At 41.8% G+C, this 13,899-nt stretch overlaps 1 protein-coding gene across 1 annotated transcript; it reads right to left on the bottom strand.

Annotated features, from left to right (window-relative positions):
* Positions 1-6,234: 6,234 nt before the first annotated feature.
* Positions 6,235-9,641, bottom strand: LOC115621547. Its single transcript, XM_030515215.1, has 6 exons — positions 9,199-9,641; positions 8,746-8,906; positions 8,444-8,648; positions 7,190-8,379; positions 6,849-7,055; positions 6,235-6,538 (listed from the first exon to the last, which is right to left on the bottom strand). The coding sequence occupies exons 1-6, from the start codon at positions 9,639-9,641 to the stop codon at positions 6,444-6,446; spliced, it is 2,301 nt and encodes a 766-aa protein (XP_030371075.1). The 3' UTR covers positions 6,235-6,443.
* Positions 9,642-13,899: the final 4,258 nt, after the last annotated feature.

Consider the following 13,899-nt stretch of genomic DNA (forward strand, 5'->3'; position numbering starts at 1 on the left):
CTCATTTCTATTCGATTAGCGCGGAAATCAATCTGTGCGCGTATGTGGAAAACTCACAGGCACAAATCCAACTTCGGCCCAAGCATTTCAGTCTCAGGCTCAAGCCTGTGATTTAACGCATATTACACTTATAATGCCTTTTCCATGCTGCTTTCATTATCTAATTCTGTGGCACGCCAAGTGTAAGAACCGCAAAACCACTAACAATCCACAACAAAACTGCCTTTGTATCGATCATGGATCTAATCAGTTTTCTCATTTCTTTCTATACCCGTACATACATATACTCGTATACTATATGTATGTGTTCCATGCGTCCGCTCACGAAGTGGCGTTATTTTAATTTTTATCAATTATGCTTCTATTTTCAATTAGACATTTTCGTGGCTCACATAATTGGCTTTCTGTGTTTTTGTATAAAAGATAATTTATACAATTAGTATGAACAAGATATTTGATACCCAAACAGATAATCCATTTGCGTGCGTGCTAATGTGTTTTGCATTTAATGAAGATTTTGTTCTTATATTTATTTTATTATATATATAGTACCTTTTTATACCCTGTACCCGTAGGGTAAAAAGGGTATATTAGGTTTGTGCAAAGTATGTAACATACAGAAGGAAGCATCTCCGACCCCATAAAGTATATATATTCTTGATCAGCATGACGAGAGAAATCGATCTAGACATGTCTGTCCGTCTGTCCGTCCGTCTGGATGAACGCGAGGATCTCAGAAACTATAAAAGCTAGAATAACCAAAGTTGGCATCCAGATTCTCCTAGGTCCGAGTAAGGACGAGTTTATGTTTTTTTTTTAATTTTCCCCCCTTCCCCCGCTACAGAATTTCGTCAATAGCGTCCACATTTCAAATGCTACCTAAACCAAACTTTGCACACATAATTAATATATAATTGTCTACTGTTGTATAAAATTTTATTCAATTCGGTCAATTCTAAGAAAAGTTATTAGCAAAACAAATCCTCGCCAGTACAACCCCCCCCCCTCCCCACCAAACTGCAGCAACAAGTTCGCTCTTCTTCTTCCTATTTTTGCTGCTGCTATGGGCGCATATAACTCAGTGACGGAAGTTTACCTGGGTACAGGGTATAACACTGTCGGGCGTGCTCGACTGTAGCGTTCTCTCTTGTTTTATTTATATTTACTAAAAACTATTGCTACACTATTTGTTATTGCGATTTGTTGCAGAAAACGATTGATAAGATATCAACAATTTCTGAAAGCAACCTTAAGCTGCATTTGCACTAACTCTTAACTAAATATTATAAACCAATTTTATTACATTACAAAGGTAGCATTCATAAAATCCTTAAAATACGGTATGAAATATTTGGTACAATGGCGACATAGAACAAGTAATAAATTATTAAAATCACCATTTTGTTTAGGCACTAAAAATTATGAACTGTGAAAAGAAGTTATTTTCGTCCGAAAATATGCGAAAACTGTATTCTTTAAACATTAAAGCACTACTTAGTATTTATAAAATCCGTCTAAACAAACAAATTGTTAACTACTTGTTTCAGTGACAGCTATATGTTATAGAGCTGGTCGGCCTTATCTGTGTCCGTCAAAACCCCATAGCTGTAAAACATGTGGTATTCCATGCTTTCTTTAGTGAAGGTTGTTAATAATAAGGAAGAACTGGTCTTCAATCAACTTTTCAGTTTAATTGGTCCTTTAATAATGATTGAGTAATTGTTTTCTTACATTTTTTCTTTTCTTCTTAAGGAATAGTGTTGGTTGTTGTTTCTTGTTTTTTGAATGCCTCCCGCTACTCATTTCTAGTCAGACTAAACCGACTTGTGTGTAAATCCGACAGCTTGTGCATTGTGTGCTGAAGCCGACTCCTCGATATTCCTATGACATACACAAACATTTTCAGCAATTCATAAAAATTATGATAAAACCACCCAGATTGCTCCCCAAGGGCCAGTCGTTTAGCCGTTGATCGGCTTAGCAGCCGCAGTAGCAGCGTTGACATTGCCGCCGACATTGTCAAGCCGAGCACTTTATTTGCTACCCGTTTGCGCTTGACATAAACATTTGCCCAGCGGACAACTGAATGGCCTCGGTCTCTCTGTGGCTCCTTATAAGCAAGCCACGACACGCAGAACAGCGCAATACAACGCTCAGCACCGCTCAGTCGTTGTCATCGCTTGCTGGCAATTTTTGAAATACGCGTTGTAGAATTTATGTTATGCGTACCGCATTCGCTGGCAGCTCCAGTGCCGCGCGGCTCGTGCGTGTTAGTCAAAAAAGTAAAAAATTTAACAAAAATGAGGAATAAAACAGGAAAACGAACGCGAAAAGTGTCCGTTGACTTTCGCTATGGTCCTCCAAGCGCTCTTTGAGGCTTTGTCCAAACTTAGATGGTCATGTCAGTGGACAACAGTGGACAGCAGCTTGTGGTTTGCCAATGCTAGCTTATAAATTACTTTAGTCTAGAGACTGCAACACATGTTAGGAGTTATTTATAAATAAATGTAAAAATAAATAAATTTTGTTTTGTTTTGAAAGGAGAAATGTCTAAAGCAATATATATTATTGAAATTTAAGAATTAGCTTTAATGTATCAGAAATGTTTTAAATATCTATTTTATAGAACTATCATGTAAGCTTTGCATCAGTGAGCCTTAAACTTATCAATGAATTTAATATCTGTCCTAAGTTCGAAAAGCTTGTAAATGTAAATAGAGGCAGCAATATTTTATTTATATTTATATGCATCTTGATATATTCTCGACCTTAGCACAATTTCGCTCAACATTTTTAATGCTAAGTAGCTTCCTGAAATAACTATTTGAAGCGCTTAGCAAAATGTTTTTAAAACCCAAAATGTTGTTATTTGTATCCATAATGGTGAAATTATATACTTCAAATTTCGTTTGACTCCAATTAAAATAATTTTTTTTATAGGAAATAAATACATTTTCTTGTTGCATTGCTCCAAAATATAAACTAAGCAGATTGGAATCTAATATTTTGTGTTTCTCGAATAAACAGATTTGAAAATGCATTGAGGGCAGTACAAGTCTTGATAAATATGTACTTAACCGGAGAGTGGGAGAATATCAAAAAAATTAAAGTAATGTTATCTAAATTTTGTTGCTGTGCATAAGCCCCTGGGCCCTTATGTTTGGTGGCCCTCAATGCATTTTCAAATCTGTTTATTCGAGAAAAATAAAATATTAGATTCCAATCTGCTTAGTTTATTTTTCGGCACAATGCAACAAGAAAATGTATTTATTTCCTATAAAAAAATTATTTTAATTGGAGTCAAACGTTAGGTGGCCCAGGGGCTTATGCAGAGCGATTTGTCTTATTGTGCTAATCAAGAACATACATATATACTTAATAGTGGGGGAGAGGGTTTTCCGCAATTTAAATACATATGCACTACACATAGATTTTGATTTTTGCATGGGAAACCCTCAATAAAACAAGTAAAAAAGCTAAAGTCGGGTGTCCCGACTTTGAAATACTCTGTACATATGTTTACAATAATTATAAAAAATAAAAAAAAAAAATAAATAAAAAAAAAATTGGATCGATTTTACCTCTCTCGGTATTCGAACTCACGTAAAGGGTGTATAATTGCACATTTACATAGCAATTGCGTCTGTGTGAGTGTATGTATGCCTATGCGCATCAATTCGTGTCTGTGTAAGCATTTTCGCAGTCAACCAAACAGCAACATCAACAACAGCCGCGGGCAGCGCTGCAGCAGCGCTGCAGCAGCAAATATATTTATGGCTATAACTTCTTGGTAAATCGGTCTATCATAGTGAAACTTGGCATACGGACACATAATTACTAACTGGGGGTATTTGCAAAATTTTAGTTCGAAATTCCAAGAATTACGGGAGTTAGAGAAAATCGCATTTGCGGGGGAGAGGGGGGAGGGAGGGAAATTCCAAAATATACATTTTCTGCGTATTCACACAAGGCATCTTGGACTAAAATTTGGTGTGCCTAGGTCTTATAGTCTCCGAGATATAGGCGATTATACGAATGGAAAATCGGGAAAACCCCCATAGGGGGGAAGTGGGGGGGAAAATCAAAAAAATAAAACAAACTCGTATAGAATATACACATAACGCATCTTCGTGCAAAATTTGGTGTCTCTATCTCTTATAGTCTCTGAGATCCAGGTGTTCATACGGACGGACAGACGGACAGACGGACAGACGGACAGACAGACAGACAGGGCTAGATCGACTCGTCTTGTCACGCTGATCAATAATATATATACTTTGTGGGGTCTGCCACGCCTCCTTCTGCCTGTTACATTTTTCAGCTCCCGCAAACCTAATATACTCTTGTACATTTCATGTACAGAGTATAAACAAGTAAAAAAGCTAAAGTCGGGTGTCCCGACTTTGAAATACTCTGTACATATGTTTACAATAATTATAAAAAATAAAAAAAAAAATAAATAAAAAAAAAATTGGATCGATTTTACCTCTCTCGGTATTCGAACTCACGTAAAGGGTGTATAATTGCACATTTACATAGCAATTGCGTCTGTGTGAGTGTATGTATGCCTATGCGCATCAATTCGTGTCTGTGTAAGCATTTTCGCAGTCAACCAAACAGCAACATCAACAACAGCCGCGGGCAGCGCTTGAGCAGCGCTGCAGCAGCAAATATATTTATGGCTATAACTTCTTGGTAAATCGGTCTATCATAGTGAAACTTGGCATACGGACACATAATTACTAACTGGGGGTATTTGCAAAATTTTAGTTCGAAATTCCAAGAATTACGGGAGTTAGAGAAAATCGCATTTGCGGGGGAGAGGGGGGAGGGAGGGAAATTCCAAAATATACATTTTCTGCGTATTCACACAAGGCATCTTGGACTAAAATTTGGTGTGCCTAGGTTTTATAGTCTCCGAGATATAGGCGATTATACGAATTGAAAATCGGGAAAACCCCCATAGGGGGGAAGTGGGGGGGAAAATCAAAAAAATAAAACAAACTCGTATAGAATATACACATAACGCATCTTCGTGCAAAATTTGGTGTCTCTATCTCTTATAGTCTCTGAGATCCAGGTGTTCATACGGACGGACAGACGGACAGACGGACAGACGGACAGACGGACAGACGGACAGACGGACAGACAGACAGACAGGGCTAGATCGACTCGTCTTGTCACGCTGATCAATAATATATATACTTTGTGGGGTCTGCCACGCCTCCTTCTGCCTGTTACATTTTTCAGCTCCCGCAAACCTAATATACTCTTGTACATTTCATGTACAGAGTATAAAAATAATATTCTGACCATTTTATACGTTATTTAACAGTATATAATGAATATTTTTGCACCAACTTAGTAAATTCTAGGCAATCAATCGAAAGTACTGCTGCAAAACGCTTTCCACCTAAAGTGGGTGAAATCAAGTTAATGAAGTTGTTAGCCCACAATTCAAAGGCACGCTCAATTAGTACACTTTTACTCCAAACGCTTTGTCTGCTGCCTTGGCTCGGCACGGCTCGGTTTCACTCGCCAATTTTCCACCTGGTAAGTGTTGCGCCCTGTCCAGACCTGGCTAAACGGCCATTTGATTGATTTGTATCAACGTTGATTAGCCTAAAACTAACAATCAGAGCCGTAAAGTAAACCAACTTGAGGTTGGCCTTGTTAGGCTGGAGGACAGACAACGGACAGCCAGCGCGATTGACAGCCAAATGATGCAAAAGTGTAAAAACAGAGCAGAAGAAAGAAACAACAAGCCAACGGACGAGTGTGTATTTTCTAGTACGTTTATTTACTTTTTATAGCATCTGAAGTTTTGTTTTTGTTACATTTTTTCCATTAGATCTAATCAATTTAGACAGTCAAACCTCTTAAATGAGCCCAGGTGCCAGCATAGTTTCGCCCAGCTGAGTTAAGAGGTTTGAATGCTTTGCACTACGACTAAGCAGCGTTGTTTAAGTCTTAAAACGATAGTGTATGCATTTTTCCGAGTAGTCTTAGTTAAGTCTTATAGAGGGGGCACCTAAGAGTTACATATATGCGCATAAATATTATGTTTAAAATTCTACTTAAATGTTTGTTTTTCTGTTGTTTTTTTCTCTCTTTTTTTTGCTTAAGTTGCGACCGTGTTGTGTGTGACTCTCGGCCATTGTTCTTTTATTTCTTCTCGACCATTGGCGTAGTAGTCCAGCTCTCTACGTAGTGAGCAACGACGTTGAAGTCCATTTTAAACACACATACCATATATAACATATATATCAGCACAACACCAACAAAAAAAAAGGAAACTAATTAAAAGGCCCTTCGTTCGTTTGCGGCATTACAACTACTAACTAGATTATGAGCGGTGCTAAGTTTTGAGCTAAAAGAATTTCACGCTAGTTTCTTATGGAATTGCACGTCGGCACGTCGTCGTCGAACTCCACTCTCAAAGTTTATCGCTTGTGTAACGCACGCTTTTGCATATTGTCCCAAACAGCAATGACCGTGAGCTGGAGAAGCAGAAATAGCGCGCCGGCAATTATGAAACCTGTGGATGAATACAGACATACACAGATGTGGATGAGATGAAGTTGTAAAAGCCACAATATTTACGAGCTTATTTAATTATAGGCAGGCACTCGGCATTCAGCTCAGCACACAGCACATAGCACACAACATCGTCTAGTTTTGCTGGCCTGCTGATGCCTGCTTAGTGGTGATAAAGCGCGACGGGCTGATGGCGCGCCATCACGCGATTAGCGCAAATCAATTTGGCACGCTTGCGATTCAACGAACCGCCGCATACTCAGCTGCTTCCCTAAGTGGCTACTGTACTACTCGCTAGCCAACTAACTTACCGTAGCCGTTGATGCAAGTGTCCGTTTTCGAGCCCATTTCAACCTGCAACTTGGCCAGGCCGTCGCTTGGCTCGCCGCTGCTCAAATCGCCGCCATTGAAGGCAAACTTATCGGTGATTTGTATCGATTGCACCAGCAAAATGTTCTCGTCCGCTGTCTGATGACTCACATCACGTTTTTGGCGTTCCGACATAATGGCAAACTCAACTGGGGTATAAAGAAAAATACAACAACAAGAAAAGGAGAAAGAAAAAAAATGAAGCAAAAGAACAGACAGGCACGACAACAAAGGCTCAAAATTAGTTACGAAACGTTTCTGCAATCAATCGTCGCTCACTCACCGCCGTCGGTACCATTGGCGACCGAACGCTTACGCCGTCCATAAGAGAGCAACGACTTCAGCTCGCCGTTGTCATCATTGTCGCAGATAACCGGTTCACAACGCGGTATGCAGGGCGTTACCAAGGCACGGAATTGCACCAGCTCCGAGGAGGGGAACTTGAAGGCGTCGAATTGTGAGAGCAGTGCCTTGCGATTGTTGGCCATCTTTTGCATGGCTCCCATAATGTACTGATCCGTGGGACAGCCGTTGGCATCGATCAGAGTGATCTCGGCACTGTCCGTACCATCCATGGCCACAAGCTCGCGCACGAAGATCTCATATGGACTGTTTGCATCTACAATTTCGAAACGCAATGCCAACGGATCTCCCACCTCGGCTATACGCTTCATATCGCCACCATCCCGTGCTGTGATCTTCATAATGACATTTGGCGAATCCACAATGATCTCCTCGCTCAGCGTAGACTCTATTTCGCCCGTTACACCCAGGTCTACATTGTTAACCACAGTCTTGTTGGTCAAATCGTACTGGCAGGATACTGCAAGGCCCAGATCGGATGAAGTGACAATCATGTCGTGATGCTGTATGACAATATCGTTCATGTAGCGTCCGTAGGCGCTCTGACGCACATTGCACTCGAGATCGTTGTAGCGCATGTGGAGATCAAACTCCAAAGAGCTGTTCACATTCACAGCACAGGATTTGGGCGCCCCCTTGGCATAGACCTTTCCGTCGAACAGCTTGGATGTACGAATTTTGGTGATCATTTCGCCGGAACGGCAATCGATGGACACATTGTAGCAGGCAGACTGTTCATAGGTGGAGGCCTCTTCGATATTCAGGTAGGGCTCGGACAGATCAGTGAGCGTAGCACGACTGTGATGGGAGAGTCGGCAAACGTGCTCGCCAGTCTCATTAAAATCATATGAGTGACAGCGGAAGGGCGCAGTAAGGCAGAGATCACGACATTCATCAATACTCTGCACGTTCTGATGCACCGAGTCCACGGTCTTGAGTATGCGTCCCGAGATACGCTTGAATTCGCACAACTTGCTGGGCTCCTCGGCACAATTGTTCTCCAGATAGTCGGCGCCATCATAGGCAGCAATGTTCGCCTCGTCGGACAGTGTGATGCGATCCATGTCGGAAAGTTCACAGAGGCCTGAGTGTGCATAGTAGTTGGCCGAGCTTTAGCAAGGCGATGATATTAGCAAAAGTAGCCAAGGTGCTGAAACGGTTATGTATAACTTACCGACAGGTAAACTCCGTTTCGCCTAAACATAGCTCAATGCAATCGCGTCGCGTGGCCACATTTTGACTGGCCTTGGCACGTTCGGTAGGCAGACGGTAGCCCTGCACGCGATCTATGCACCAGGCCTTTGAGCATGGACGCACTCCGAAACAGGATTTCTGTGCGTAGACAGTGAAAACGGGATACTGCGAGCGCGAAAGTGAACCTGCGTGAGGATGGAGGACGCAAATAGATATAGTATGTCTCCATATATCTATTTATAAACCTGTATGCATAACCAATGCTTGACATGCCCCACTCACCTGGAAGCTGATCGGCTGTGCTGCGGAACATGACACAGAGACCCGTCTCATAATTAACCGCATTGCAAGATTCATTGGCCTGGCAGGCCTCCAAGCAGTCGGTCAGCATTAGTGTACCGGGCAGCGTCTCCAGTTGCTTCGATGGCGCCGATAGTACAAAGCTAAAAATGACCAGTCGTGGCAGTTCGAGTTGGAGGATAAGAAAATAGAAGTGCACATAAATTTCTGAAGAACTGGTTTCGTGCGGCAGCAGGCACAGAAAAACGGTCTTTAGAGTGCGTTCCAAATGATAAATTTGCGCCAAGGTTTTACGATGTGCAAACAGCTCGATTGAACAATATATAAACACAAGACAGGTATTTGTTTCTCCTTCATGTCTATGCCCTCCCTCTGAACATGTCAAACCCTAATTGCGGAGAATTAAAATTTATGGTGCGCTCGATTGACACTCACCCGGTAATAAGCTCAAAGCCAATCATATCCGGCTCGCACTCGTCCTCATCCATCAGAGCGCCCAATGGTGTTGCCGCTCCATTCAGTTCATCGCCTTTGGTCTCAGCAGGTGCTGCTGGACCAGCTCCAGCTCCAGTTCCAGCTGCAGTTGCAGCCACCGATGTGCCCGGTGCAGTTTCCGCTGCATCACTCGCATGCAGCGTCAGCGGTTTCGGTAGCTCGCTTCCGCTCGCAATCGCTGTGGCTGTAGCACCACCGACACTACCCCCGCCGCTATTACCTCCATTGGCCAGCGCCGCCGGTGTTGGCGTCACGTTGTTGCGCGGAAATGTCTTCAACGGTTTTACCGGCCGTTTGGACAATTTGCGAGCCGCTACAGCATTCTGAGCGAGCACCAATGCCAGCAGCAACGCCATCATCATGCTGACTCGCGTCTTTGTCATTACAGCACCGAGTAGCTGCATTTCGTGTAGTCTGATAGTCTTCGACTGCAATGCAGAGAATTAATGTCAAAACCTGGTTGGTTTTTAATTAGCATTTCAATTCAGCGAACTCTTTCCTATGCTTATCCCATGATTAATTGTGCACTTGCCGCACTTACAGTTAAAATATTTAATAATGGGTTCTAAGTGCGCAGCGTAACGCCCACAAGCACGAACACCGCTGCCAGCCAAGTTGATTAATTGCGAAAAAATTACAAAATAGATTTGATGCGAAATCAATTTGCAGGTAGAGGAAGGCTGTTTCTCACGCATGGAAATACGAGTAGAGCCACGCACGGTAGCCAATGCATAAGACCATTGAGAAACGCATGGCAAAGAAATTGAAAACTGATTAGATCCATGATCGATAGAAAGGCAGTGGCTAGCTGCTCTTAGCCTGTATTGTTAGTTGGCTTTGCGGTTCATCCATTGTCGAGTGTAAGCCGCAGAATTAGACGATGAAAGCAGCATGGAAAAAGCATTATGTCTAATATGCATTAAATCACAGGCCTGAGACTGAGCCTGAGACTGAGCTGTGCCTGAGAGTTTTCCACATGCGCGCGGACAGATTGATTTCCGAGCTAATCGAACTGAAATGTGCAATTGAGTCAGCCAAGTGGTCAGCTGGCAGCTGTGAGGCATTTTCATATGTAATGGTCAGCAATGCTCAAGCTTATGCAATTGTTTGCTCGCAAATTGATTTTCATGCACTGCCATGGCCAATGACATGGCTGCCGCCTTTGTCCAGCTTGTGTGCAATATTTACCCAACATTTTAGCATCTTAGATGTTAGAGGCGCGCGTGGCCGTGTACCGTTGTGTCATATGTGGTGATTGCATGCCACACTGGGGCGTTAAAAGCCACAGTTACAAATGCAAACAATTCTAATTACCATGACTTGGATACATAAAACTGTTAGGCCGAGAGAAGTTCCTTTAAGTTTTTGCGCAGAGTGTGTGCTCCAATTACAATTTCAAGTTGTGGGCCCGTTGTCTTAGTGGGCCATAAACTAACTTAACCAGCCCATTGGCAGTCGCGGCCAGGCAACAAACAAAATCTGAGCCAACCACATAAATTGTGCATGTCCATAGATGCTGATGCTGCTGCTGCTGTTGTTGCTTCTTCGTTGCTATTTAAATTCGAATTCAATGTCGATTTATTTAAATAAATAGCATGTGCTGTGAGCCTAATTTATAAACCTGATGGGGGAATATTACACCAAGAAGCGCCCGCTTACAACCCGTTTGCTATTTGACTTTTCTTTGCATATTTATTGACAGTTTGTTTAGATAGCTTTACGAGCTGTTTATATTGAATTTGGTTTAATTTAATGCGTGTGGAAATTCGAAAATAATCTACGAAATTTGAAATCATAAAAACTAGGGCCCATGGCTTTTAGCTCGTCATATACTTTTATTCGAATTGGAAGCAAATAAAATGTTTACGCTCACACCGTACACATTAGCTAAGTTATGGAAATGTCTGCTTGAGCGTATGATCAATAATGCTTCAGCTGTCGGTTAATTCGTTTCGTAATGCTGGTAGAATTCAAAACGTATCTTTCAGCTATTTCTTAATTAAAATTGCAAGTAATCAAAAAATATTTCACCTTCATTGCAGCTTCTCCAAATGTGCATGCCCGCGCAGGCAACTGTTGGAACTGTGCCAGAGCTGGCTGCCAAATGACATAACTGCCGACGCGGTGGCGGCACAGCCAGCACAGCGCAGCACATGGAATTCTGTATTCAGAATTCAGCACGCTTATCTCAATTGGCGCGAGGCATTGTAACTGTAAGTAGCAGAAGCAACAAACAGCAGCAAAAGCTGGTGAGCTGGCACACTGGAAAACTAGTGGGCTGGTGGGCTGGTGAGCCGGTGCTCCGCGATGAAAGCCAGTCGGCGGCATCTGTGCAATTCTTCTTTGGCTTTACAGCGCATAATTTGTGTTTATTTCATTGGTTGGCAATTCAAGTGTGCCCGCAGGCAATTCCATAGGAGTTGGTATCAGCATCAGCATCAGACAGCTAGCAAGCTACTGACCCACTTTATACCACAGCAACCGAAGCTAAAGATATTTATGCACCTATGTAAGTATGTACACTACTATATGTCTGTCAATTTTTCAAGAAATCTAAGCAATGTGCGCTAATTTTGAAACAAAATATGCCTTCTATGCCAACTATTGGGCAAATGTCAATTCTAATCGTATCGAAATGTTGAATTTGAGATTACCAGTGAAATTTATACGCGTATGCGAGGCGCAGGCATATCAAAAGACTTAAGCGACAAACTTTCTGGCGCAACTCTTCATTTCAACCGCTACTCGGGCGGACGTTGGCTGCTGTTCAACTAACGGCAAATGAACCGCATCATTTGAAAGCTATTTCAAATTTAATCTATCGACCCAAAACGAAAACATGATTTTTTACCAGCCACTTTAAAATGCTACCGCCGCAGTCGCCGCCGACGGTTGATCTGACGATCTGTAAAATCTAACTGTGAACCATGCATTCAGATAATGAAAATCTACATATATCACTGCACAAAGCAGTCCGACTTATGGGGCATATTAATGAGCTCTGGCCAAAGGGAAACTTTAGAAATTGTCTGGCAACCTAGCATTTGCCCGATGTTGTAATACCCAAAAAATATACGAGCTTAGCCGCTCAATTGTGTTCAATCTATAGAACAATTTCAATAGCAACTCGCTCACTCACTCACCTTGGGGAAGCACGTAGCAGAGTAATTTGTTAGTAAGTCAGTCGGCTGCAAAGAAAGGAAAGTGAAAAATGTTAAAAGTATGCAAATACGCAACTGCCCTATTCATGCAGACCTAAGAAAAAATGTTAACATTTAGCTAAACGTTCAATGACGATCACAAGCAATAGAAACAAATCACTATTGTTTTGCATCGTTAATACCCAGGAGATGATTTTGGAGATAAGTTCAAAGTGCAGCGAAAGTTTTTGTGAGCTGCTCCTCCTGGTGCTGTTACTTTAAAATTTGTCATTACAAAATATTCTTGGTAACCCACTCGGCAATCAAAGAAAGCTCAGTAAGCGGCCAATCCAGTTAGTTGAAGTTTGTGTAACCCCGATTAATGCTGATTATCTTTGCCTACTCGTTGTCTTAATTTGCTTCAAAGCCGCTGGATGACCGCAGAAGCTGACCCGAATCACCATTTGGACGTCAGCTCGTTGCAGAGAATGAGAAATTAATTTATGTCGTGGTTGTGACTACGACTATGACTGTGGAAATATTTTGTCATGCTATGCCGCATGTGTTGTTGTTAATTGCCACAAAATTCTGCGCATTGGGAAAACACAACTTGTCTCTATGTCTTTTTCTCTCTTTCTGGATTGACAAAGTTTTCCGACGTTAAGAAATTCGCTGGGACAACGATGCTGTCTACAACGACGACGAAATGCCAACGGTTCTTGCAGCTTGTTTCGAATTGGAACAAGTCGTTGGCTTGACTTGAAGCTACTGCCGCTGCACATTTATTCTTCAATAACTACCATACGATGGTCACCCAAAGATTCGCAGAACGCAACTTTCTCCATCTTCAATTGACCATTTTCGTTTAATTGACCACTTGCTGTCTGCATGTAGACATCCTGCTCGTTCAAGAATTGATATCTGCCACTTTGATGACTTGGATGTGAGCACTGAACGTTCTTCGAAATTCTTAAGTTCTTTTTTTTTCGTTAAATTTAACATCACGTTTCTTGCTCAATTTCGTTCGTGGTTGTTACTTTTTTTTACCTTAACTTCCAATTAAAGGATGTATCCTTTATTCTTCAATTGCACAAGATGTTTTTAAAAAATTGCTTGCTGCTTTTTGAAATACACGTACTTTTTTTTAAAACCGCACAGGATATGCACAAAATTGTTTCGAATATTGTTGATTTTGTTAAACCGAAATTAATTTAAGGTCGTCGTGTGAAAATGTGAACTGACCAACAGACCGCGCGTCTGAACTGTTGAAAGTGGAGCGCCTTACTGCCGCACATATGTTTCAGTTATAGGTTCTTATGAACTTCTTTCACGCGGCCTCAACCTCTACGCGACTGCGACGCAAGTTTTCATAGATTCTACTTGAAAATTGAATTTTTTCAAAGTTCGTTGCTTCTATGACTGTTTGAGCGTGCTCTGTGGCCGTAGCTGCGACTGCGACTGCCAGTTCGAGCACCTTGACACTGAATGCTTGTAGCGAAGG

The sequence above is a fragment of the Scaptodrosophila lebanonensis genome, unplaced genomic scaffold (assembly GCF_003285725.1).
Source record: "Scaptodrosophila lebanonensis strain 11010-0011.00,11010-0021.00 unplaced genomic scaffold, SlebRS2 tig00000024-arrow-pilon, whole genome shotgun sequence".
Taxonomy (NCBI): Eukaryota; Metazoa; Arthropoda; class Insecta; order Diptera; family Drosophilidae; genus Scaptodrosophila; species Scaptodrosophila lebanonensis.

Excerpts from the sequence above, each read along its gene's own strand:
- LOC115621547 (XM_030515215.1), bottom strand. The coding sequence starts at position 9,641 with ATGACAAAGACGCGAGTCAGCATGATGATGGCGTTGCTGCTGGCATTG. Across the intron at positions 8,907-9,198 it reads GGCTTTGAGCTTATTACCGG|CTTTGTACTATCGGCGCCAT; the intron begins GTGAGTGTCAAT and ends GGTCATTTTTAG. Across the intron at positions 8,649-8,745 it reads CACAGCCGATCAGCTTCCAG|GTTCACTTTCGCGCTCGCAG; the intron begins GTGAGTGGGGCA and ends ATCCTCACGCAG.